This window comes from Drosophila mojavensis, unplaced genomic scaffold (assembly GCF_018153725.1).
Source record: "Drosophila mojavensis isolate 15081-1352.22 unplaced genomic scaffold, ASM1815372v1 contig_80, whole genome shotgun sequence".
NCBI classification, from domain to species: domain Eukaryota; kingdom Metazoa; phylum Arthropoda; class Insecta; order Diptera; family Drosophilidae; genus Drosophila; species Drosophila mojavensis.
The window spans coordinates 4,311,076-4,333,664 of NW_025318906.1; the positions used below are offsets into that span (position 1 = coordinate 4,311,076).

Below are 22,589 nucleotides of genomic sequence, written 5' to 3' on the forward strand. Positions count from 1 at the left end.
ACTTACCGATATCGGGATGTAGTTTTCGCGGAGTTCTGTGATGTTGTTTTTTTTTATTGCTACTTTCATTTTACAAAATTTTTTATTTTGATCTACTTTCTCTGACAGTAAATTTAGATGCCTTTAGCATTTGTTAGCAACCCAGAAGGTTTTTATAATCGTATCAAACATTGAAATATAATATATGTATATATGTTTATAATATATATATACACGTACATTTATATATATAAAACATACATAAATATTAATATATAAAGACGCAAAAATGTTTCCCGCTGGTTTGTTTCTACGCACACAAGCCTCAATTCCAAATTACGCGTAAGTCCCAATCCGCATATCCGGATAATGGTAACTCAACGGTAATCCCTCCCCATAGACGTTACTCAGAGTCGAAGAGCAGTTTACCTACGAATGTATTTCTGCTGGGCGGCGGTCTCGGTAAGTTGCAAGGTGGCATCAAGGAAGAAGAATACTTTAGCTCGATCAATCATGGATTAATGTCCAATATACGCAAACATATTGAGTCCTCGAAGACCGCAGACTATATGCGCAAATACGAGGAGTATCAACGTACATTAGATCATGCTGCTCTCTATAATACAACTTGTATAAACAAATACAAGGATATACATGAAGAGGCATTCTTCTTGAATGAGGTAACTGTTGAATATGATGAACATCAAAGGAATGTATCTCTCAATTTCCTCGCATCTCGCCATCCTACTCTCTAGAGCACCGAATGTTTAAAGGTTTTGCATAATCGTGGAAAGGACGATCCCATCGATGACGATGAATCATAGGCAAAGTAATTAATTGGCAAATCCAAATGAATGTTCAAAAATACCAAGGAAAATTAGAAAAACAAAGTAATATCCAAAAAACATTCTCGTCATTTTCAACTGATTTGGACGCAATTTCTTGTTGTTTCTCGTTTCGTATGCAAATTGTGTTGGAATGCTCTGAACTAGGCAGCAGAGCAGTATTTTCAATTCACAATTCAAATTTTTTCCTCGTTTAAATTCGGAAGTCTTACAACAAGTTGGCAGACCCCGCGCAATGCACAAGCAGCTGAGATTTTCATAATACCATGAAATAAAGAGCAACGATCATTCATCGTATATTACTACTTAAAACATATATATATATATATATATACATAAAAACATATATATATATATACTTGAGTAATATACTATATTAGCTGCCGGTATATAAATCAATATGTTTACACTGCGCCGCATCAGTCAACATCTGTATCCAAAACAAATTCAGTAAGTTCCATAAGAGCAGCGGGATTGCATAAGCTCTCTCTCTCTCGCTCTCTCGCTCTCGCTCTCGATTTCCCTCTCATTCACTCTCTATCTACCTGTTTGCGAATATACATATATACTTATAATTATATCTATTTGTTTATTAGATACTTGAGAATGTCGCATGTGGGCGAGTTGGGCAGTGGTGCAGGCAAAGGTGGGGGCGCAGGCGGCTCCATACGCGAAGCTGGTGGATCGTTTGGCAAAATGGAAGCTGCGCGCGAGGAGGAGTTCTTCTATAAGCAGGTCGGTACTTGCAAATAAAAACTATATATAGTCTATATAGACGAGAGTGACTTGAATAGTTTTTGCATAAGGAAAGAAGTTGAAATCGCAAGAAATATTATATGAACAAAACTATTTGCTTCTCTTGTTTATAACTTCACTTATTCTAAATTTCTTGTCTATTTCAGCAAAAGGAACAACTCAAGAACCTGAAGACGAAGACCGACACCAAGACGCCCGAAGCAACAAAGAAATGAAATACATAAACAAACGTACATATATAAATGCTCAATTTTATAGTTTTTAGTTCTGTTTGATAGTTTTTTATGGATCACATTTCGAAATAAATTAAAATATTTTGTGTGAAGGAAAATTTCGTGTAATACCTGAAGTGGAGTAATACCTAAAATGCATTCATGTCGCTATAGATAGCACTTGATGAGGCTGATGCAATTAGCAATAGTTCTGCATTAATTGGAATGTACGAGATGTATTATAAACGAGGTTGGTACGAAGAATTTTTGAAGATAATGAGGCGAAATTAATTAAGATTTGATTTATGCAAAATGTATATATATTACAATTGAATTTTTTTGATTATTAGGTTTTTTTTTTTTTTCATAAGCTGAACTAAATTAACTTTCGCCATAAGTCGATCATTTTAATACTAGATAATTCCCACTACATAATTTAAATAAAAGGAAAATGAGCTATCTCTCTGTCTTTCAACCCTTTCAGTAAATAATCTACAATATCTTTAAGATATCAATATACCACAATCCTAAGCAAAACAAATATATCAATTATAATTTTATTTTTACTATTCTTTAGCAGCTTTACAAATAGCACAGGACTTGTCGTTTTTCCATTCTAAATACATTGAAGACTTCCAATAGTAAATTCGTATAAACTTATTCTAATTCTCATATTGGTATAAAACGGCTTTTTTTTTAATAAATAATAATAACGATTGCTTATTGCGTTGAGGTTTCGACCTTCTTGGCGTTATCCTCCTTGGAGGAGGGTCCAGTCTGTGTGATTTGCACTAGGCGCTCCGTGGTGGGCGGGGGCAATTTCTTCATGGGCGCCGTAATGGTCAGCAGGCCATCCGAGGACAGGGAGGAGGTGACTGTGTCTGGATTGACATCAGCTGCAATAGGTAACAGAAAGTGGATATAATATATACAATAAGAGAGTAAATTCTAGTCAAACCCACCTGGCAGCTGATAACGTCTGGAGAACTGTCTGGCTACGAAGCCATGCTCGTCCTGCTTCTCCTCGTGCTTGCCCTCGACTATGACGAATTTATCGGATACTTTCACTGTAATCTCATTCGGGGAGAACTGCTGCACGTCGAGAATCACTTCGAACTTCTCGTTGTCGATGTTCAGAGTGGAGCCCGATTCCTGTCGCTGCAAACTGTTCACAGAGCGCTGCCACGGACGCAGATAGCCCGAGCGCAGCACAGTGGGGCGCGAGTTCCAAACGGACGACAAAAGATCATCCCGTTTCAGACCCTGGCCAAAGTGTTGATCCAACAGGCGCGATGTGCGCATTGGAAAGTCAAGCTCATCCCACCAATCACGGAACATTAGAGGAACAACGGACATCTATTTGAAGAATGAGAAGAAGATAACAAGCTAATGGCAGTTATCTATAATCCGAAACGTTTGAATTTTTATATATATTTTCATTTTATATTAAACTTTTTTTTGTTTGTATAATTTGGCTACCTTTCGTACCTTTGCTAAATAATCCAATTAATCACAGAATGTAGAATTTTTCGTGTTTTCCGATTCGCGGTTGCAACGTTTTTGTGGAACATTTCGAAAAGTCTGCTCTGTTTTATAGCATCGCATTCAACTGTTTACATTCGCTTCTCTATGCGCTAAAAATATGAAAATGTATTTGCCTTCTAAATTTAGCCTAGCGTCATCTACATGAATTTATATCTATATATATAGATGTATATATATTTATGACTATGTGCCACGTATATCTCGTGTTTGGCCAAATATATTGCTTGTACAAATACAAACTACAAAATATACCCTGTAAATGACTTAAGAAAACTGAATAAAACAATTACAAAATAATAATTATGATATATTTCTGATTGCAAAATACTTCTAAATTATTGCTGTTTAAAAGAATATATACTAAGTATATATTTGACCCCTTAATAATCATTTAATATTATATTTTATTATTTCTGTTTTCATGTTTGTACGAATTTATCTAAAATTCTTCTTATAGGATATGTCTGATGAGAGTCTGTGAGGTTTTTGTTAGGTTTTTGGTTGTTTATCTGTTTGTTTTGTTTTGTTTCTTGTTGTTGTTTATTTTTATTATTTTTGCGGAAAGACGTGTGTACTGACGCCTCTGCATGGAAAATTCTATATGTGTCTTAAATGTTCCACAGACCATTGGGAAAATGCTGTTCAAACAAGCCAAACCACGATGCATGCAATTATTTGTATAATCTTTTAATAACGTATTTATATATAGAATCAAATTTACTAGAAGATTTGCCCAAATGTTTTCGAATTTTTTGCACTTTCATTTTTTATGGAAAGTTTAAATTCTTAGAAGTTGCCAGAATCTGATCATATTTACGTTAATTTCTTATTGATCCCATAGAAATAAACACCTACGTTGAACTACTTATATATGGCCTTACAGCCGCACGACAGGAAATATTTTCCCAATTTCAACCTGTTGAAAATCATTTGATGCCACCCATTAAAATATTTGGCAAATAAATGAGTTTTTAGATTATTTTAGGCATCTGCTGCTGAGTCACTATGCGTCTGTTAGACGAACGCTGTGACGTATCCAAGATGTCTTTGATTTCTTATTTAAGGCATAAACATTAAATTAATAATGAGTATTTTCATTGATCAACTTATTCATAAATATTTATAGACACACTAAATATGCTTCTCACCCATTGTTGCTCTCTTTCTATTGTTATTATTTCACTATGTCTGTCCAACTCTTACTATCTCTCTCTCTTCGACTTATCATCCTATTCATCCTATTCATACATTCCCTATGTCTTATGCCTTATTGTCTATCTCTCTAAGTTTATCCATTTTCTCGAAACCTTATTTCTTCTTTGTGTCACTTTCTAGCCCCTTCGTCTCCTCTACGGTTGTACTCCTCTTCGTTCGCTTTCGGTTTCCTTTTTTCTCTAGTTTTTTTGTCTCTTTCCCTAATTCTAATTCTTTGCTCCCTTTCTTTCTCTTCTCTTCCTTTCTCCTTAACATATCAATTTTGTTTTTCTTTCTTAGCAGAAACACCCTGTTTTTATATGCACCACCAGCAGCCCACATATTGGTCCACGATTCACGTTTTATGTGTGTGTGTGAGTGTGTATTTGTGCGTGTGCGTGAAATATAGGGAAACCGACTTGAAGCCGAGCGACGCCCAAAAGTAGGCCAAAGCCAAAACAGCGGGCAACTCGCTGTCCTATGCATGTGTGTGTGCGATTGTGTACGCGTGTCTGCATGTCTGTGTGTCTGCTCCTGCGTCATGTGATACGCGAACAGGAGGCGAAAAGAGCATAACAAAAACATCAATTACGAAACGCAACGCAATGCAAGAGGTGCGACACAATAAAAGGTTGCAAGTTATGTGTGCATTTTATTTTACTATTTCGCTCACTTTGCAGGCGCTGCCCGTGACGTTTAGCCTGCCCAGACATGGTGGAAATGGAGGACATGGAGGATATGGACGTTGGCTGCTGGTCATGCTGATGCTACTCGGGGCGCTGACTCCATTGCACGCCAGCGAGGACGGACGCAACTCAAACAAACGCTACTCGGATCAGAGCGTACATGGTTACATGACTGAGGTATCATTTGCAACAAATTAAAGGTCCACTTGGATTTACCAATGCATTTATAGCGCACCTGCTGGTGGAACGAGGTGTGCAAGGAGGAGTTCCAAAATCTGTTTCGGTGCAAGTGTCCCCAGTATTCCTATTGCCGGTATGTGTTGTAGAATTATCTTATCAGTGTGCATTACTTGTAATCGTACAATCTCTATTTTCAGCTCGCCAGGACGCTATTATAATGCGTATTGCTCCATGACAGATACCGGTTATATTTGGACGCAACTGGCGTTGGGCACCGTCGAGCGTTGAGTGCGTGACGTCAAACATATCATAACAGTTAAATTACCAACAACAACAACAACAAGAACACCAACAGCAATAATATAGACCAGCACCAATGGCAGCTACACTGACTGCTGATAGTATGCGACCATTTCCCAAGTGGCCTACAACAAATATTCTAAAATGGCAACCAAGCCATCACATGCTCCTTTACTACAAATATTAGCAACAAATTATATAACGTTTTGGTGCTCATGTATCTATCGACATTTGAATATAGCCAATTCTTTAAAGTGAATTGCACAGTATTAAGTATCGATATATGCAAAGCACTTGCATGCACTTAGAACACATACACACACTTGCACGCTTAACTGTGTGAGTTAGTTCATTATTGGATATTGTGTTATCGATTTGTGTGCATAAATAAAACTATCGACCATTTGCATTATGCGGCCTTATTTTTGTTGCCTAACTTTTGGCGCTCAAATGTTTGGCCAATTGGAAAATCAATATAACTTTTTTCAATCAGCGCTCTTCAAGCTGTGCTCGTGCCACCGTGGCACAAACTCTTAACGTAACTGGCCATCATATAAATTTCACCTGTTTTTAGCCTATGCGAACCACAGTACAGGAGAGGCGCATGCGTTTGCAATGAAAGCGAAAAGTGTAGGTGCTGTGCGTATTGGTTGGCCCCGAGTGATTTTAGTTATTGCCAGCTCAACATATAGACAACTCCAACAGATGTTAGGGCAGTCAAAGCCGTAGAAAATTGTGTGCAAATAAACGAGCGGTTTGCAGTTTTATTACAAGAATTGTGCAAAGATAGTAAATATAATTCGAAATCGCGCAGAATGCGAGGTTATTTTTTCGGAGCGCTGCTGGCGCTGGCTTTAGCCGAAATATCTGCGATTGGGGGCAACCACCTGCCAGAGGCTGCCTTAAACCTCAACGAACGTTTCTTCGATGAGGTCAGGGAGCTCATCAAGCGACGCATGGAGGTAAGTTGCAGCTCTGCTATTGTGGGATTTCTTCTCTCATTCTTACCCTCTATCTATCGCCCTCCCTCTCTAACCCTTTATGTAGAGCAAACCGCTGCCTTTGGCGGGCGATGAAATGGCGCTGCAGAATCAACGTAGCTATGATAATGTGCCCATACCTGCAGCTAATGTGCCCGTTCCAGTGCTGGTCGAAAATTGGCCCACAGATCAACATAGTTTTGGCCAAGTCACAGCTGTTTCTGTTGATCCAGAGGGCAACCCAGTGATTTTCCATCGTGCTGACCGCTACTGGGATGTTAAGTAGGTCAACAGCTGTCCGCTAACAAGTGTTTGTTTCGCACATATTCATACTCTATTTTCTCTTGCAGCACCTTCAATGAGAGCAACATCTACTATCTGATTGAGTATGGACCCATTAAGGAGAAAACCATTTATGTGCTAGATCCAAAGACGGGCGCTATTAAAACCGGCTGGGGCTCGGAAATGTTCTATATGCCACATGGCATGACTATAGATGGACATGGAAACTACTGGATTACTGATGTGGCTATGCATCAGGCCTTCAAGGTGGACTCAACTTTTGCTTTTACTGTATATGCTATATAACATATTGCATCAATTACAGTTCCGACCCTTTGAGAGCAAACCGCAACTGGTCATAGGCAAACGCTTCCGACCCGGCTCCTCGGTTAAGCATCTGTGCAAACCCACTTCAATAGCTGTTGCCACAACAGGCGAGGTGAGTACTATTTATATTTAATGCAAACCTGTACTTATTATGTCTATTTATTGCAGTTCTTTATAGCTGATGGCTACTGTAACAGTCGCATACTCAAGTTCAATGCAGCTGGCAAATTGCTGCGCAGCATTCCACAGCCACCGGGTACGTATACGTGATATATTTCAAGTATAAATGTATGTATAATATTGGTAATGATTGCAGAATTCCTCTCCTTACAAGTGCCACATGCCATTACCCTATTGGAGCACTTGGATTTACTTTGCATTGCGGATCGTGAGAATATGCGTGTTGTGTGCCCCAAGTAAGAGAATACATAATTGATAAGAGAAAATATAAATGGAGTGAGTATACAAAGATAAAAGAGAAGATAAACGAACAAGAGAAAAGTAAAAAGCGAAAAGAGACAAGAGAGCAGTTTGAAGTTAAACTGAAACTGAACTCTGAAAAGAGAAGGCCCAAGACTAAGACAGAAACAAGTTGAGGAGAATAGAGAAGATACAAAATATCAAAGATGTATAAATATAGCAAAAGAGAAAAGAAGGGGATGTTAAAATATCACATTAACTTAAATTAAGTTAAATATTAATATGCTATTTAAAATAATTTCAGAGCTGGCCTGAAGTCATCGCATGGCGAGGGTCAACCGGCTGCCACCATCCAGGAACCGGATCTGGGACGCGTCTTTGGTGTCAGTGGCTACGGCGACATAGTCTTTGCTGTGAATGGACCCACCTCGATGCTGCCTGTGCGTGGCTTCACCATAGATCCACGCTCCGAGACTATTATTGGACACTGGGGCGAGTTCAAGAATCCCCACTCGATAGCCGTCAGTGTGAATGGATCGGCTCTCTATGTGACGGAGACGGGCACCAATCACCAGACGAATCGCGTGTGGAAATATGTTTTGGCTTGAGGTATTGTTCGATTGCCAAAAACCCGGAAGAGCTCTCCACTAGCAGCAACAACATATATCTGAGAGGCGTATCGGCATATCCAAAAGAAGTAAATAAAAAATAGTGAATAAATATATAGAACCAAGACCCTAGAACCTATAGAGCAACAGTGAAACAGAATACCAAAAACAAAACCAAAACAATAGACAAATTTTTTGATAAAAAACCCAAGTTGAATTGATAGCAAAAACCAATAGTAGTAATTTATTAATTATACAATTTAAGTATGTAAATTGCTGGACAAAACAAATTACCACAACAAAGATAACCTCAACACTTATGTTTTGCGCCGTAATCGAGCAAATGGATTTACAAAGCATATATACTATATATATATACCTATAACTAACAATATATCTAATGCGTCAGCCGTGAGAGTTATCTGAACTATAAATTATATAAAAATTATCTAACACTATGTACCATATTGTAATCCGCACAAATATAACATATATAATATATATATATATCTCTCTCTCTGTCTCTCTCTTTGTATACTATTATTGTACTCCATGTAAATTATATATGTAATAAACTGTTGTTGTTGTGCACATATATGGATATGTATATATTTACTTAAATGTTAATACTATATAATAGCTAATGCACACGAATGTTGATGAATATGATGATATTTGAATGGAATCCAACACGTTTCAGTCAAGGAATGTTTACTTGGCAAGTTCTCGCTGACTACGATTTGTTTGCAGATGACTGTAGCTTAGACTAGACAAAGTCTGCAATAAATATATATATATACAAATAAGTATATATAATGAATATATAGAAACTTCAACAATTACAAAACTACAATTATAAAAGCTTATGATAAATATATAAAAATATAATAATAGCTGACTTATAACAACTAATTGCTAAGAGGCACCACTTAAGCACATAATAATTATAATAATCATATATAAATTATATAAACTAAATGCTAAGAGACACTTAACCAGCGCTTGGTGAAGGCCAACGTTTCATTTAGCCTGCGCAGCCACTCGACCAGCTCCGCTTGGGTATCCGCTGCAAAAAATGCCTCGCCATTGGGACACTGCAACCAGAAGCTGCGAGCACGTGCGCACAGCTCTCGTGGCGCGACATCCAATTGCGATTGCCTGCACTCGCCCAGCTGCAGCGACAGCAGCGGCGGCTGCTCGCTGAGATTGTGCTCGTACTGCCAAACGGCCAGATGCAGTCCGTCCAGCGTGCACCAGCGACGATTCCAATTGTGCTTGTTCCTTGGATCCGTGTCCTGCACATTCAGATAGCCTGCATATTGCGATTTAGGCAAACGCAGCTCCACGCGCCCACTCAGCTGGATTTGTGGCATCAGGTTCGAGGACTTGGTGTGTGGTGTCAGAGGCAGTTGCCAGGTGCGAGAGGTGCGCAGCCACAATTTATCACTTGGTTGCGTTTCACTGGAGACCAGCTCGTAGGGCACCAGATCCGTGGCTTTCAACGTAAAGGATGCATGAAGACGGAAGCGTGAGACAATCTGCGAGCAGCTGCTGGAGGAACTGCTAGAGCCAAGGCTGCCACTGCCTCGTTTCTAAAAAGAATTACACATGAGTAAGGATTGGGAGGGGAAACAAGAAATTGATCTACCAGCTTGTTGGGCGGCTCCAGCGACAGCGTCGACACTTTACGCAGACGCAGCATGAATATTTGGCAGTGCAGCTCCAGCGCCTCCGCTTCACCAGCGCTATAGAACTCCAATCCACAATCGCGAAAGATAGCAGCTCCATTCTGGCACTCAATGGACTGGGTGGAGCGTATGCGACCCTCACATTCGATGGTGCAGATGTAATAGTAGTTGAAGAACATATCCTGGTTAGCATCCGATTTGACAGGCAAATACAAGCCATCCAGGAGCAGGCACTGCGACTGCTGACGCACAGCTAAAGTTGCCTCTCTGGCGAGGATCGATGGCTCAGTCTTTTGTCTCAATGAGCTGAAGAGCAGCAGACGCTCCGCCTCCACCATTTCCGGTGAAATTTCCAGTTCGGGCATTTGGCGACAAATGCTGACAGCTTGCGCAAGCTGCTCCTTCGTCGTTAGCGATTCATTGAGCAGCGAGTCCAGATTGAAGCTGGCATAGTAGCTGCTGCTGTCCAACTCAGTTTCCGTTTGATTGGACTGATCGCGGGACATGCTGAGATTCTGAGCGAGTCGCTGCTTCTCGGCCAGCAAGAAGTCTTTACCCTTGCGATACGAGCGACGCACTGCATCCTTCAGCATACGATAACGCGCCATGGTGCTCATGGATAACAGCTGACTCTCATTGGCTGGCAGCTCAGTTAGGCTCCTATGCGACGGCTTCAACGGCGGCAGCTGCTCTTGCTGCTGTGGCGTTGTTGGGCAGCTGTGGCTTACAGTCTGCCCTGACACCGACGGACCATCATTGATATCAATGCTGGGCTAAAATAAATTGGGCGCAAGGCAATGGTTAGCATATACTAAACTTAGTTAAAGTGTGTGTTGGCAAAGCAAAGAAGAAGCAAGCAGAAAGTGTTTTTGTCGTTTTGTTTATAACTAATTTATAATGTGTGATATAACTGTACAGGGATTTCTTGATAAATGTATGTATACAGCGAAAGTGTGCGTTGGCTAATGAGTATCAACAAAAATCTCTACCTTAGTCGTAAAGCGCTGCTGCTGCTGCTGTGGTTGTTTCTTTGGCGTGCTTTGATTATCGGAGGATGGAGGCGGCGGCTCTAGCTGCACAGATCCATATTTGGTGGCAAAGGAGCTGCTACTGGCGTTGCGATCATCGAGCATATAGTCCTCATACAGTTCTACAGGCATATCATACGAGACATCATCTACAGCTGGATTCGCTCTCAGGCAAGTCTATCGAGATATAGTTTTTGTTTATTTATATTAAAAAATTTGATATACATTTAATTGAATACTTACATTTTGCACCTTTTCCAGTCGAACATTATCATCGGGATCCAGCACAATCTCGCTGCGACAGAGATTCTCGAGGAATATCTCGCTGCGCTGCAGCGATAGCTCCGATTTGCTTAAATTACGATTCTTCTTGGGCGGCGAATGTTGTTCGTTTATGTTATTTAGCGATTGATGCATTGGCAAGGTCGCCTGATTCGAGATACTATTCGAGTTGGATATGATGTATGAACTGTCGCTGGTGGGCTCATCAGGCAGCGGCATAAACTGAAAGAAGCTGCCATTCTGTAAGGACTCCTGCAGAAATTGTCCCAGTGCTCTGGGTGGAGGCGCAGCCTTTGCGGGTGTTGCCTTCGATGGCGTCTTGTTGGCCTTTTGCACTTGGGCATAGAGTGCGTTGATATCTGCGGGTGGCACGGGTGAGGACAAGGGTGTCGGCTCACTAATTGTTCCGGGCACGGTTACAGTTGTAGTGGGAGTGGGCGTGACTGTAGGCGTTGTTGTTGGCGTAGGTGTTGGTGTTGGTGTGGGTGCCACTTTAAGATGCGCTTCAGTGCGCACATCAAATTGTGGACTGCCGCTAACCAGCATGCAATCCTCTTCAATTTCTGAGTAAATTGGCTCCCGCTCAAGAGCACGATGCTGCCGTTGCATAGATGTTGTTGAGCGTTGCAAACGTCTGCTGGGAGCATCAACGCAATCGAAACTATCCGATGGCAGCTCCACATTGTGTAATTGTTCCTCATGCGTCAGACGTGAGCTCGCCTGCAATATGTGAAAAATATTTTCTAATTATGTTCTACAAAATTACAATTAAATAAATATAGGAACAAATTGCTCAAATTACTTGTGATTCCGACTAACAAATTTAAATAATTAATACTTTTACCATAGTGCGCGCGCTCTCACAATGTTCGATAACAATCATTGTTATCGATGTGTGAATGGCAATTAACTGTACACTGCATTGCGAATGTCAAAACAACATTAGTGTGTAAGACGGGCATTGGCTGGCGTTGTTTATATTTTCTGGTCGGGATAGGGAAAACAATTGCTTTACATCTCTAACATCCGTGTAATTATATCCAATGTATAAATCCCAACTCCGACCACTAAGCATGAGAATACAATTCATACGCAACAGCTTGTATAGTAGGCGCCAGCCAAGCCAGAAAATGGAGCAACGCTATGATTTCAATCGGGAATGGAAGCTAACATCAAACTATGAGGCTAACTCTCTATCGAAAATAAAGCTGCTATCGTACAACATACTCGCTCAGGACCTGCTAATGGAGCACTTCTTTCTCTATGTGAATATCAGGCAGGAGTGGCTAACGTGGCGACATCGTTTGCGGAATATCCATCGCGAGATTCACAAATTGGATCCAGACATACTCTGCTTGCAGGAGATGCAATTCGATCATTTACCCATACTGGTGCAGCGTTTGAAGGCCAGCAGTGGCAAGCGCTTGGAATATGTGTACAAAAAGAAGACAGGCAGCCGCACCGATGGCTGTGCCATAATATATGATTCCTGCAAGCTGCAGCTGCTAAAGGAGCAGGCTGTAGAGCTCTACGATCCAGATGTCCCACTGCTCAATCGTGAGAATGTGGCTATATTAGCCAAATTTCGATTAAAGCAACCGACCAGCACCGAGGAATCTACCAAGGATAACAATGAAGTGATTGTGGCCACAACGCATCTGCTCTATAATCCACGACGGGCTGATGTGCGCTGTGCCCAGGTGAGCAAGTTGCTCACAGAACTGCGCTGCTTTGCTACAGACTCGACCCAAAATGCCACGCCTGTAATTTTAACAGGAGATTTTAATTCGGAATTACATACGGCGCCCATGCAGCTGCTATTAAGCCACGATGAGGATCCGGCTGCGATTAACTTTGAGGCATTAAATTGCGGTGACTGCACAGCGTCCACGCTGCAAGACGAATGGATCACTGTCGACTATATTCTGCGCTCTGTATGCCAGCAGAGCCGGCGGAAACTAGAGATACTAAGCGTTTATCAACTGCCAACAATCAATTGCTGCGCCCATGTGGGCATGATACCCAATCACTATCTCGGCTCGGATCATTATGCGCTCGGAGCAGTCTTTGCTCTGGCCTAGCATTTAAATGTCTCCCTAACCTAATAATAAATGCCACCTAAATTTGTTGTAAATAAGTAAATTGATAAAAGCATTCTAATTTAATTCATGATGAAAAAGTTATCGATGAAGCACTTAAGCTCGATCACCAAGCACAAAAGGACATTCGTGTAGAATGTTAAGTTTCTAGCTCATACTGTTAATTCTTTCAGCAGACAGATTTGTTCAAATCATGATTCTGATTAATATACATACATATATTTTATATATTTTTGAAAATGAAAATTCAACTCACCCCAAATGTGCGCATGGCGCGCTCATCACTAGCCTCCAATTTGGCTCGTATGTTGCCCAGCAAGTAGCCCATTTTAGTGATGGTAACATCTTGATCTAGATCCTTGTGAAAAGAGCGATAGGTAGCAGCGGTTGCCGAACTAGTGTTGCCTTGAAAGTTCAACTTGCGTGGACGCTGTGCACGCGGCTGCTTTGGCGGCTTCACCTTGCGTTCGAAATCGAAATAGGGCTGCTCGCTGCTATCCTTGTATTGAGGCTGTCGAATGGAGCTTGTGGTGGCCGTTGGCGTTGATTGTACTGGGGAATGATAGCTGCCCGGCGGTGACTGGGACTGCAAATCCAATTGCGATATAGAGCTGGTCTGCACGCCCACTGTACAGAGGCGGGGAGTGGGTCGACGACGTTGGCTATGCTCTCGCTGCAACTGCTCTTGGTTGCTCTTCTTGGGCGAGACAAATCGCAAGATTTTCTTTTTGGAGTTATTCAAAAAGTTTTTGGATTTCTTGCGTAATCCTGTGCGCTGCTTGTTGCCACTCCAAGGCGTCAGACTTCGTAACTGTTCGCTCCAAATGAATTTCTGGCTGCTCTGCTTGGGCAGACGTGGATACTTAATAGGCGTCTGCTTCTGCTCCATATTGACGGCCAGATTATCACTCACGCCATCTACTGTGTCCAATGAGACCTTGGGCACCACCGGTACTTGCCAACCTATATTGGCCACCTGTGGAGCTGGCTCTGGTGCATTGGTCTTGAACTGCGTCCGCTTAGCTATATCATAGTTTAGCATATCATTGATTTTGGGCTCCGTCCAGCCGAGAGTAAAGTCCTTTATGGGCTTATCGGCCACGACGCTCTTCTTGCTGGCCATGTGTATATTCTTGGCATAATGTGCACCACGTTTGGACTCCACCACGCGCTCAATGTCGCTCAACGAGGGACAGCTGGGCAATGGATGGACACGCATCGGTTTCTCAATTTCAGCTGCAAATGTGAAGCATACATGTAGCGAAATATAGAGATCAAGATCGTCGAAATTTCTTTTTCATACATTTTATTTCTACAATTTTAGTTGTATATTAATTTGGCATCAATGAAAATTATCTAAACTAACTACCGTATTAGTTATAGTAGATATTGTAGAGTTAATATAGCCTAACACCTTTCCATTAATATTGTAACTCCTACTTACCTAATGGATAGGATTTGCGCTTGCTCTTGGACTTGGGCAAGCTTTCTTTTTCGGCTGTCGGCAGCTGCACGCCATGCTTGCGTAGAAATTCATCTAGGACGCGTTCGGCATCCCGCACCGAAGGCGTTGTCGAGGTCAAAGATGATAACGAGAATTTATCATCGAGACTCTGTGTGCTGCGGCGCGGTGGCTTAGGCGGCGGCTGCTCTATGTCGTGAGTCTTGAAGTTCACCTGGCCATGGGAGAGACGCTTCTGCAGCAGTCGTCCTCCACTGGAGCTGCGACGTGAACTGCGGCGAGTGGAATGCAAACTGCCGCCCGCTAGGCTAGTTTGCTCTGTTAGTAGACCTTGTTCGCTTTCCTCTAGCGGTGTCTCGTGTTCGCTTATGTTGGACAGCGCCGGCGCTGTGGGCTCATAGGTGACGGCCTCGCATTGACGCATTTTGGAAGCAGTTGCCTTTAGCTTGGAGGATGTAGCTGATGAGTTTGACGTTGTCGTGGTCGTTGTTTTTGTCGATTGATTGATGCCCGATAGCTTCTCGCGATTGACGCGCACCTCGGATATAACACAGTTATCACGCAGCTCCTGTATAATGTGTATGAGAGGCGCATTGTCGCCCACAGCATGCAAGCTGCTGACCGCCGTCAAGGGGTTAGTAGTAATGGATGTGTGTCCTGCAGCAATTACAGCTGGCTGCTTCTGTAGACTCCGTTTCGGCTGCTGCCGCTGCTGCCGCTGCTGCTGAGCATTTAGATTATTCAGCGGCGGCTGTGCGACGCCCAGCTGTATGAAGAACCGCATGAATTAGTATATTGTATGTATATGTATATAAAATCAAGTCTATGTAAATTTGACAGCGTTCATTACGGTTCACACCTTATTGCTTTCGGAGCGCCTGCTGCGTTTTTGCTGCCGCACGTGCCAGTCACGTGGCGGCGCCGTCGTTGAAGCACAATCGCCACTATCACTGGTGAAGCAATAGCAGAAGCCATTCTTGCATGGTTTACCCTTCCGCTCTTGCGCCTTGTTACACAAATTCTGGTTGATTAGATGTGCATCGGTTGTGTTAGCGGTTGCAACTGGAGCACCTTTTTGGTCTTCGCCGCCAGCTGCTGGCATTTCGCGATCTCGGCTTTGCGTGGAGACGCGTCTGATTCGACGTGCACGGAACTCGTTAATGCATTCCTGTAAGCTAAACGAGCTGGTCGAACCAGATTCATCTTCCTCCTCCTCCTCCTCATCATCATCATCATCGTCGTCGTCAGCATTGGATGCTGCGGCCATGCGAAGTTTTGGGTACTTTGAACCTGCAATAGTCTAGCGATGCGTTTTGTTTACATGAATGCAATTCAATGAATATATTGTAATTTGTTACTCACTGTGGCCATTATCGTTTTGTTGTGCTAAATAATTCGTTGATAAGGCACCACAAACTGTTGAAAACGAGGCCACACTAACACGTTGCACGTTTTCTATTTTTTCTTTTCCCCCACAGTTCAAAGAAAAACGACGCGACGCTGCTGCATTTGAATTGACGCCGTCTCTCTTTCGTGCCGCTTTTCGCCGTTATCAGACGCAAATAATACAGGGCTGTTAACTGCTAGACGCACAGTGTCCCACAGGCAAAAATAACCGGTTTTCTGTTGTTGACTACCCTTGGGTACACTGCTTCGCAACAGCTAATGAAATTCACAATAAATCGTTATAAGTAAAAATAAAAGAAAATAAATAATCATTATGTTGAGTAATAAATCTGGTCGCATCGTGTCACAAACTACAAGAATTCGGCCAGCTTAGTGAAAGTTTTGTCTACTATTAATTTGAAGTTGCTAGTTTGCAATAATTTTTCAAGAAAATAATAAAAATATTTTATTTTGTAATTAATCATTTTCCTCCAATATAGTATTAAATAATTTTATGTCATTAAAATACTATGGCTTTTTGTAGCACAGTGCCCACTTCAATCTCTTCGTTATGTTAGGCAACCCTGTCTACAAGCAGCAACAGAAACAGCTGACATATTGTGTGCGGCGTGAGGTTACGTAGTTTTTGGTTACGAAAATTGAGAAACTGTATATTTCAACACCAACTGCAGCTACATTACAATTGGGAATCGATTTAAAATGTCAAATAGCCATCTGTTTCTCAAATCCGGTTTTCCGCGGGCACCCCTACAAAATGGGCTCGGCCGGTACGTTTGCCAGCTGCAGCGCATCACGCTGAAGTTCTGCAAGAACAACGGCTCCAGCCGTGGCATGCGGTAAGCGTAAATAAACATATAGATTTGTATATACTACAGCTAACTGTGAATTTCTTGATAAGGGATTTCATTGAAAACCATTTGGTGGACTTTGCGAAGGAGAATCCCGGCATTGTGGTCTATGTGAAGCCGCGCCGTCACCGCACGCCTGTGTTGGTGGGTGAATACTGTAAGTAGTCGCGGTTGCCCAATGGGAGATTAAACTTATTTATGGTATATGCATTTTATACACTTAGTAAATGGTGATCGCGAGTGGTTGAGCTGTCGCAACAGCACACAGGACGAGATCAGCAAATGGATAGATCTGCTAAAGACACAAAATGGTAGCTCCAGTTCGATGCGTCTACGTAAAATGTGGCATACGGACGTGCCCTCCATACAAGGACCCTGGACACCTTTTCTACTACGCTCACCCGACGCAAACAATCAAACCCTGCCCAGCAAGGAAGCATCACAACCCTTCGACATACCACAAACGGCTACCGAGAAGCTCATCGAGCTCTTCAAGCAACAAAAGCTGGAAGAGGGCAAAGCAGGTGACGAGATCCTGGAACAAAAGCGAGCTGAGTAAAATATTTATGTAATTAAAATCTTTAGTTGAGTTGTTTTATAATTATAATCGTTGCTTTTTATTGGGAGTCAACAAAAGATTTGTTTTCTAAACAAATAAATACACGATGTTTTAAAAACCTAAATAACTATAAATTTAATCCCATCAATTTTAATATCCAAAATATATGCGACAATATTTTTCCTTCTTCCTTGTTAAGCGAACAGTTTATTGTCCCATTTACCTAACATATATATATAACACTGTATATATATATTGATATTTTGTTGCCAGCCATTTTATGATATGTTCTGGGTATTTATACTAAATATCTATTTCAAACAATTGGGAATATCATAAATAATGCTTAAGGTTATTGAACCTCGGGCCTGTGGCTCTGAGGTCGGAATACATAATAAGAAATAAATATATACGTAAAAAAATGTACTATCAAACAGTGGCATATAGACCTTTTTTTTTAACAATTTACTATGCGTGTGGTTTGGAAAATTAAATTTTTGTTGTTGCGGAGATCAGCAAAACTAAATGTCATTTCGGAACGATTTTAAGTACATGGATATATGTTCATATATGTCTGTGATAAATTCTCAGATAGCGAGTATATAATTGCATTTCAAAAGGCGAGTTTTGGAGTATATCAAAACAGACGAATAAACACAAAAGTATCAAATATCTAACTACACATATGCAATATTTAGACAGACTTTCACATACGACTTAGATATACGTATTACAAATTACAAATACAATCAACGACAAATACATTGACGATAAAAAGCATTTTGATGCGCTTACATTTCTGAGTTTTTTCTTTTGTTTGTTTGCTTGTGAATTCCTTTGGCAAAATGCATTTCTACTTAAATCTAAACAAATTGTTTTAACATTGACTTAAAATAAATCAATCTGGACGTTTTTTTCTTCTAGTTTTCGATAGCTACTTAAATAATGTTAATTGTTTAAATTGTGAATATCACACCAATTCAATTTAAAAAAAGTTGTTTGTTGTTGTTTGCTTTTCGATGCGTGTTTGTCTTTTTTCTTGTGTGTTTTACTTGCTATTTGGTGGACTTAGAAGGCTCTTTTAAATTAACTATTAGTATCTGGTTGTTGTTTCCTTTTCTTTTTGGTTTGATAATAGCCCCTTCTTTCTAAAGCAAATGCAGCCCGACTTCTGCACATCCAACTCAAATATCACCCGTTTCCATGGCTGTGTTAATATCTGCTACAATTTTGCCCATTACCTCACGATATGGTGAATCCGTTTTGAATGCCAGTTCCAATAGAGCCGCGTCGGTAAAGAAATCAAATACCTCATCAATGCGGCCAATGGATTTGTCTGTTAAATGTAACTGAACTATGGACTTAAGCGCCATTTGGGACTCCTTTATCGACTTTTGTAAATATGACAAATCGAAGGTGAAGTCCACCTCATAGAACGATATTATGGACAGTTGTGTGTTCTAGAAAGAAACTATACAGATTAGTATACATATCAAACTTAATATCTATTTCCACTTTACTTGAAATTTTCGCTTAAAGTTCTCGGCATTTTGCAGCTCCTCCTGATTAAATTGATTATTTCGATGCAGGACACCAATTTTAATAACTATTTTGATTATGTTTTTAACAAGCTTCTCGGCGCGCGCTTTATTGCCCGTATGTAGCTTGCAAAGCTTATAGAGATTATCCAACAATGAAGCCGTTGTGCCGTCAATAAAGGTCTTCGCTATATTTTTTGTTGCCATGCGTGAGAGTATTTTCTTTTGAGCGCGTAACCCAATATCGTGCGACTTGAACACATTGTCCGCCATAACAGCTGCAATAGAGGCATTATCTTATTTGAATTGTAAATGTGTGGAGCAGAAAAGTGAAACTTAATAACAAAATGAAAATCAAACCAAAGACGCAATGTTAACTCTCCATAAATTACCTTCCAGATTCCAGTAGTCAACACTCCAGAGCAAGAGGCTCTGTCTGAAGCCTGCCACAGACATTTTTGGGCAGCTCTTTTTTTAATTTTTTCTTTATTTTACCATCCAAATGCAAGCGTTAAAGATTGATAAAGATTTTATATATAAATATAAACATGAGTAATTTCCACTGGCATACCAAATATTGGACACGCCTATCTTTAATGATAAAGGGCTGTCACAAAGATAATGTTTTGGAGCTCTAGACGTTTACAGCTACAGCGAATTGTGACTGAAATTCAATTTTTTCTTTCGCTTTTCCATTAGCTTATTCTAACGGCTTTTGCTGCATACGTGCTGCTGGCCATAAATGGAGCTGCCAGCCCAAAATGGGGCTCAGACTCGCTCGACCATTCGACCAATTTAATTAAGTAAGCACCCTAGACTCTAAGGTATATATACATACAGACATACTATGGACATATATATATCTGTATAGTATGTATGCATATTTGAAATGGCTAAAGGTCACGCGATATGCAATGATATGGCCAACAAGGCAAGGAAGGCGGGCTGCGCCTACGTCCAACTACCGCTGACTGAAGGACAAATGTGGCGAGCGGATGTGCTCATAGTGCATATAAAGGGAAATGCGGAAACGACGCGGCAGTTGACAACACCAACAACAATAACAACCACAACAATCAGCGTTTACACATATGTATGTATGTGGTACAACTTTATCGTATATGGCACTTGGTTCTGTTGTAGTTATTATTATTACACATCATGGGAAAGAGGGAGATGGAGTCAGCGGGAGGATGGGGAAAGGGGTGGCTTTTGTTGTATTATTGATTGCAAGACGCAAGCAATGAAATATACACATATACTCACACAGTCATAGAAACACTCACACACAGACAGACAAACCTAGTACAACTTTGGCGCTCAATTAACAGTTAACTCACTCACTCACCTGTTAGTCTTCGTTGTTGTTGTCCTAGAAATCCTTGAGAAATACTTGAAGGTATCTATGCGCGTGTGCAGCAGTAGCAGGAGTAGTAGGCTAGTGCTATAAATATTTAATAAGCCAACGTACTGAATGTGTGGAAATAAGTGGCAGCGTTACATTTATCAAGGACAATTAAAAAACAACACGAGGAAAACAAAAATACGAAAGCGCTGTGTGCACCAAAAACGACGCAAAATAAAACTTAGTGATGACTAAAGACAGCGATAACAAGATTCAAATAAATGCCTATCGATAGCTAATACAGTGTTACACTACTGGAATGTATATAATAATTAAGCGGAATTTTCAAATAATTTACAACCACAGTGTAGTTTAATTAATTATCAATATAGATACTTTTAATTGCAGAGCATTTTATTATAGAAATGACGACAGCATTGGATTTAAGCACTTAGATTGATCACTGATTTTTTAATTACTCACATCGACTACAATGTTACCCCGTTGAGGTTTTGTTTTTTAATCAATTTATCGACACATTTATAGTATACCGGCGCCCTCTTCAAAACTTACAATAAACCAGAGCATAATTGGGTTTATTTTATATCTCGCAACCACATTTATACAATAAGTTCATCAAAATGCTTACAACTAGAACATCAAAAAGCAGCATTGGCTACTCCTTCGGCTTGTAGGGTATCATAAGGTTCTCTGAAAACGATTTAATGCTTTCCGGTCCGCGAACCTCTTTCTCTAGCAACGGCAGCTTCGTAACATGGAAGTCCTCATATAAATCTGCAATCTGGTCAAGGTATTTTTCCTGGATCTTGAAACGTGATGCGCACATGCTACAACTATTATGTGATTTGTCCAAAAATAACAATTGATTCACAATTATATTGTGCACATCGATGCCGCATTTGGTTAGCTCCTGCACCAGACGCTCCGTTTCGTAGAGAGAAAAGAATTCGGCAATGCAAACGCAAACAAAAGTCGTTTGATCCTAAGCACAGAAAGTTAAAGCGTTAGATATATTCCTATGAGGTTAGTTAACCTAATCCTTACCGGATTCTTGAATTGTTCGTTGACTTGCGTTATGACACGTAGCATGTCGTCCAATTTTTGTGACAGCGTGTCCGCATTCACATCGGCCATGCCCAGCATGGAGACGAATTGTGAGAGTAGTGGTGCCAGCTTCATCTTAAGGCGCAGCAGTTTGCCCAAACCTTTCTCCACGACTTGTGGGAATGCGATGAGTCGCAGTGTGTGACCCGTGGGCGCCGTATCAAAGACGACCACAGAGAAATTCATGCCCTTCACCAGCTTCATGACCTCAGCATAGCTCATTGCCTCATCAATGCCGGGAAGCGCGTTGATCATCTCCTGCATTACACCCTTGCTGACTCGCAACGCCTCGTTCTCACCTTCGAAATACTCGTCGGGCAATTCGCCCAATCCAGCATTTGGATCGATTTCCATGGCAAACAGATTGTCAAATCCATTTACCTTGGTCGGCACCTTGGTAAACTTTTGATCGAATGCATCGGATATGTTGTGAGCCGGATCTGTGGAGATAATTAACACAGATTCGCGTACTTTTGACAATTGCACGGCCAAGCTGGAGCTACGAATGGTTTAATTAGATTTGCAGAGCATTAAAATTGTTGTTGTTGCCATTAGTGAATGTCGCTGTCACTCACCTGCAAGTAGTTTTCCCCACGCCGCCTTTACCGCCTACAAATATCCATTTCAGAGATTCTTGCTCAACCAAGTTTTGTAGACTGGGCTCCAGGGGTGGTAGATTATCAACCATATTGCTAATTGTCAAAGGAGACACGTAATTTTGCGTAAAAATTTAAGCAAGTTCTTGGCTGCTGTCCAGGGATGAATAAATAAACTTAATATATCGACTTTATAGCATGTTATCGAAAATTTAGCGATAGCAACTATGAATGACTGAAATTGGTTTTATTATTTGATTATTGTTTGAAAATTATTTCAATGAAATCCTTTAATTCT

The 22,589-nt window shown here is 40.9% G+C and overlaps 10 protein-coding genes across 12 annotated transcripts; 6 read left to right on the forward strand and 4 right to left on the reverse strand.

Annotated features, from left to right (window-relative positions):
- The first annotated feature begins 96 nt into the window (after positions 1-96).
- Positions 97-1,156, forward strand: LOC6578677. Its single transcript, XM_002004549.4, has 3 exons — positions 97-321; positions 380-659; positions 735-1,156. The coding sequence occupies exons 1-3, from the start codon at positions 269-271 to the stop codon at positions 801-803; spliced, it is 402 nt and encodes a 133-aa protein (XP_002004585.2). The 5' UTR covers positions 97-268; the 3' UTR covers positions 804-1,156.
- On the forward strand, positions 1,151-1,911 carry LOC6578678 (ATPase inhibitor mai-2, mitochondrial). The gene is made up of 3 exons (XM_002004550.4): positions 1,151-1,274; positions 1,421-1,559; positions 1,727-1,911. The coding sequence occupies exons 1-3, from the start codon at positions 1,225-1,227 to the stop codon at positions 1,793-1,795; spliced, it is 258 nt and encodes an 85-aa protein (XP_002004586.1). The 5' UTR covers positions 1,151-1,224; the 3' UTR covers positions 1,796-1,911.
- A 422-nt stretch (positions 1,912-2,333) lies between these two features.
- LOC6578679 (protein lethal(2)essential for life) lies at positions 2,334-3,388 on the reverse strand. 2 transcript variants are annotated; one of them, XM_002004551.4, is made up of 3 exons: positions 3,281-3,388; positions 2,755-3,148; positions 2,334-2,688 (listed from the first exon to the last, which is right to left on the reverse strand). In XM_002004551.4, the coding sequence occupies exons 2-3, from the start codon at positions 3,146-3,148 to the stop codon at positions 2,513-2,515; spliced, it is 570 nt and encodes a 189-aa protein (XP_002004587.1). In that variant the 5' UTR covers positions 3,281-3,388; the 3' UTR covers positions 2,334-2,512. The 2 variants fall into 2 exon arrangements, with proteins under 2 accessions (XP_002004587.1, XP_032585416.1); XM_032729525.2 differs by having other exon boundaries at positions 2,755-3,192; positions 3,281-3,378.
- Positions 3,389-5,035: 1,647 nt separating this feature from the next.
- On the forward strand, positions 5,036-6,109 carry LOC6578680. Its single transcript, XM_002004552.4, has 4 exons — positions 5,036-5,145; positions 5,212-5,394; positions 5,448-5,530; positions 5,595-6,109. Exons 1-4 carry the CDS (start codon positions 5,137-5,139, stop codon positions 5,683-5,685), a joined length of 366 nt encoding a protein of 121 aa, XP_002004588.1. The 5' UTR covers positions 5,036-5,136; the 3' UTR covers positions 5,686-6,109.
- A 232-nt stretch (positions 6,110-6,341) lies between these two features.
- On the forward strand, positions 6,342-8,430 carry LOC6578681 (peptidyl-alpha-hydroxyglycine alpha-amidating lyase 2). The gene is made up of 7 exons (XM_002004553.4): positions 6,342-6,659; positions 6,745-6,959; positions 7,028-7,226; positions 7,285-7,398; positions 7,455-7,542; positions 7,603-7,702; positions 8,011-8,430. The coding sequence occupies exons 1-7, from the start codon at positions 6,513-6,515 to the stop codon at positions 8,312-8,314; spliced, it is 1,167 nt and encodes a 388-aa protein (XP_002004589.1). The 5' UTR covers positions 6,342-6,512; the 3' UTR covers positions 8,315-8,430.
- A 747-nt stretch (positions 8,431-9,177) lies between these two features.
- Positions 9,178-16,534, reverse strand: LOC6578682. Its single transcript, XM_002004554.4, has 8 exons — positions 16,236-16,534; positions 15,733-16,173; positions 14,856-15,639; positions 13,668-14,647; positions 11,274-12,032; positions 10,992-11,207; positions 9,963-10,775; positions 9,178-9,906 (listed from the first exon to the last, which is right to left on the reverse strand). The coding sequence occupies exons 1-8, from the start codon at positions 16,242-16,244 to the stop codon at positions 9,295-9,297; spliced, it is 4,614 nt and encodes a 1,537-aa protein (XP_002004590.2). The 5' UTR covers positions 16,245-16,534; the 3' UTR covers positions 9,178-9,294.
- LOC26528609 (protein angel) lies at positions 12,233-13,454 on the forward strand. The gene is made up of 2 exons (XM_015163282.3): positions 12,233-12,342; positions 12,412-13,454. The coding sequence occupies exon 2, from the start codon at positions 12,443-12,445 to the stop codon at positions 13,391-13,393; it is 951 nt and encodes a 316-aa protein (XP_015018768.1). The 5' UTR covers positions 12,233-12,342; positions 12,412-12,442; the 3' UTR covers positions 13,394-13,454.
- A 312-nt stretch (positions 16,535-16,846) lies between the features above and the next one.
- On the forward strand, positions 16,847-17,811 carry LOC6578683 (39S ribosomal protein L43, mitochondrial). Its single transcript, XM_002004555.4, has 3 exons — positions 16,847-17,116; positions 17,179-17,285; positions 17,353-17,811. Exons 1-3 carry the CDS (start codon positions 16,980-16,982, stop codon positions 17,685-17,687), a joined length of 579 nt encoding a protein of 192 aa, XP_002004591.1. The 5' UTR covers positions 16,847-16,979; the 3' UTR covers positions 17,688-17,811.
- LOC6578684 (tumor necrosis factor alpha-induced protein 8-like protein) lies at positions 17,714-20,812 on the reverse strand. 2 transcript variants are annotated; one of them, XM_002004556.4, is made up of 4 exons: positions 20,574-20,812; positions 19,618-19,709; positions 19,208-19,503; positions 17,714-19,147 (listed from the first exon to the last, which is right to left on the reverse strand). In XM_002004556.4, the coding sequence occupies exons 2-4, from the start codon at positions 19,679-19,681 to the stop codon at positions 18,872-18,874; spliced, it is 636 nt and encodes a 211-aa protein (XP_002004592.1). In that variant the 5' UTR covers positions 19,682-19,709; positions 20,574-20,812; the 3' UTR covers positions 17,714-18,871. The 2 variants fall into 2 exon arrangements, with proteins under 2 accessions (XP_002004592.1, XP_015018769.1); XM_015163283.3 differs by lacking the exon at positions 19,618-19,709 and having other exon boundaries at positions 20,574-20,810.
- A 333-nt stretch (positions 20,813-21,145) lies between these two features.
- LOC6578685 (ATPase ASNA1 homolog) lies at positions 21,146-22,525 on the reverse strand. The gene is made up of 3 exons (XM_002004557.4): positions 22,271-22,525; positions 21,636-22,194; positions 21,146-21,573 (listed from the first exon to the last, which is right to left on the reverse strand). Exons 1-3 carry the CDS (start codon positions 22,381-22,383, stop codon positions 21,247-21,249), a joined length of 999 nt encoding a protein of 332 aa, XP_002004593.1. The 5' UTR covers positions 22,384-22,525; the 3' UTR covers positions 21,146-21,246.
- Between the last annotated feature and the right edge of the window lie 64 nt (positions 22,526-22,589).

Bases quoted from the DNA above. Each gene is read 5' to 3' on its own strand.
- LOC6578678 (XM_002004550.4), top strand. From the start codon at position 1,225: ATGTTTACACTGCGCCGCATCAGTCAACATCTGTATCCAAAACAAATT. The intron at 1,275-1,420 runs GTAAGTTCCATA...TTTGTTTATTAG, and splicing joins CTGTATCCAAAACAAATTCA to ATACTTGAGAATGTCGCATG. The intron at 1,560-1,726 runs GTCGGTACTTGC...TGTCTATTTCAG, and splicing joins AGGAGTTCTTCTATAAGCAG to CAAAAGGAACAACTCAAGAA.
- LOC6578680 (XM_002004552.4), top strand. The intron at 5,395-5,447 runs GTATCATTTGCA...ATGCATTTATAG, and splicing joins TACATGGTTACATGACTGAG to CGCACCTGCTGGTGGAACGA. The intron at 5,531-5,594 runs GTATGTGTTGTA...CTCTATTTTCAG, and splicing joins CCCCAGTATTCCTATTGCCG to CTCGCCAGGACGCTATTATA.
- LOC6578684 (XM_002004556.4), bottom strand. From the start codon at position 19,681: ATGTCTGTGGCAGGCTTCAGACAGAGCCTCTTGCTCTGGAGTGTTGAC. The intron at 19,504-19,617 runs GTAATTTATGGA...CCTCTATTGCAG, and splicing joins TGACTACTGGAATCTGGAAG to CTGTTATGGCGGACAATGTG. The intron at 19,148-19,207 runs GTAAAGTGGAAA...GTTTCTTTCTAG, and splicing joins ACTTTAAGCGAAAATTTCAA to AACACACAACTGTCCATAAT.
- LOC26528609 (XM_015163282.3), top strand. From the start codon at position 12,443: ATGGAGCAACGCTATGATTTCAATCGGGAATGGAAGCTAACATCAAAC.
- LOC6578682 (XM_002004554.4), bottom strand. The intron at 14,648-14,855 runs GTAAGTAGGAGT...TCACATTTGCAG, and splicing joins GCGCAAATCCTATCCATTAG to CTGAAATTGAGAAACCGATG. The intron at 9,907-9,962 runs GTAGATCAATTT...AATTCTTTTTAG, and splicing joins TGGAGCCGCCCAACAAGCTG to AAACGAGGCAGTGGCAGCCT.
- LOC6578683 (XM_002004555.4), top strand. From the start codon at position 16,980: ATGTCAAATAGCCATCTGTTTCTCAAATCCGGTTTTCCGCGGGCACCC. The intron at 17,117-17,178 runs GTAAGCGTAAAT...TTTCTTGATAAG, and splicing joins GGCTCCAGCCGTGGCATGCG to GGATTTCATTGAAAACCATT. The intron at 17,286-17,352 runs GTAAGTAGTCGC...TTATACACTTAG, and splicing joins TGTGTTGGTGGGTGAATACT to TAAATGGTGATCGCGAGTGG.
- LOC6578677 (XM_002004549.4), top strand. From the start codon at position 269: ATGTTTCCCGCTGGTTTGTTTCTACGCACACAAGCCTCAATTCCAAAT. The intron at 322-379 runs GTAAGTCCCAAT...CCCTCCCCATAG, and splicing joins GCCTCAATTCCAAATTACGC to ACGTTACTCAGAGTCGAAGA. The intron at 660-734 runs GTAACTGTTGAA...CCTACTCTCTAG, and splicing joins AGGCATTCTTCTTGAATGAG to AGCACCGAATGTTTAAAGGT.
- LOC6578685 (XM_002004557.4), bottom strand. From the start codon at position 22,383: ATGGTTGATAATCTACCACCCCTGGAGCCCAGTCTACAAAACTTGGTT. The intron at 22,195-22,270 runs GTGAGTGACAGC...AACCATTCGTAG, and splicing joins GTGGGGAAAACTACTTGCAG to CTCCAGCTTGGCCGTGCAAT. The intron at 21,574-21,635 runs GTAAGGATTAGG...TTCTGTGCTTAG, and splicing joins ACGAACAATTCAAGAATCCG to GATCAAACGACTTTTGTTTG.
- LOC6578681 (XM_002004553.4), top strand. From the start codon at position 6,513: ATGCGAGGTTATTTTTTCGGAGCGCTGCTGGCGCTGGCTTTAGCCGAA. The intron at 7,543-7,602 runs GTACGTATACGT...TAATGATTGCAG, and splicing joins CAGCATTCCACAGCCACCGG to AATTCCTCTCCTTACAAGTG. The intron at 7,703-8,010 runs GTAAGAGAATAC...AAATAATTTCAG, and splicing joins ATGCGTGTTGTGTGCCCCAA to AGCTGGCCTGAAGTCATCGC.
- LOC6578679 (XM_002004551.4), bottom strand. From the start codon at position 3,148: ATGTCCGTTGTTCCTCTAATGTTCCGTGATTGGTGGGATGAGCTTGAC. The intron at 2,689-2,754 runs GTGGGTTTGACT...TACCTATTGCAG, and splicing joins CAGACGTTATCAGCTGCCAG to CTGATGTCAATCCAGACACA.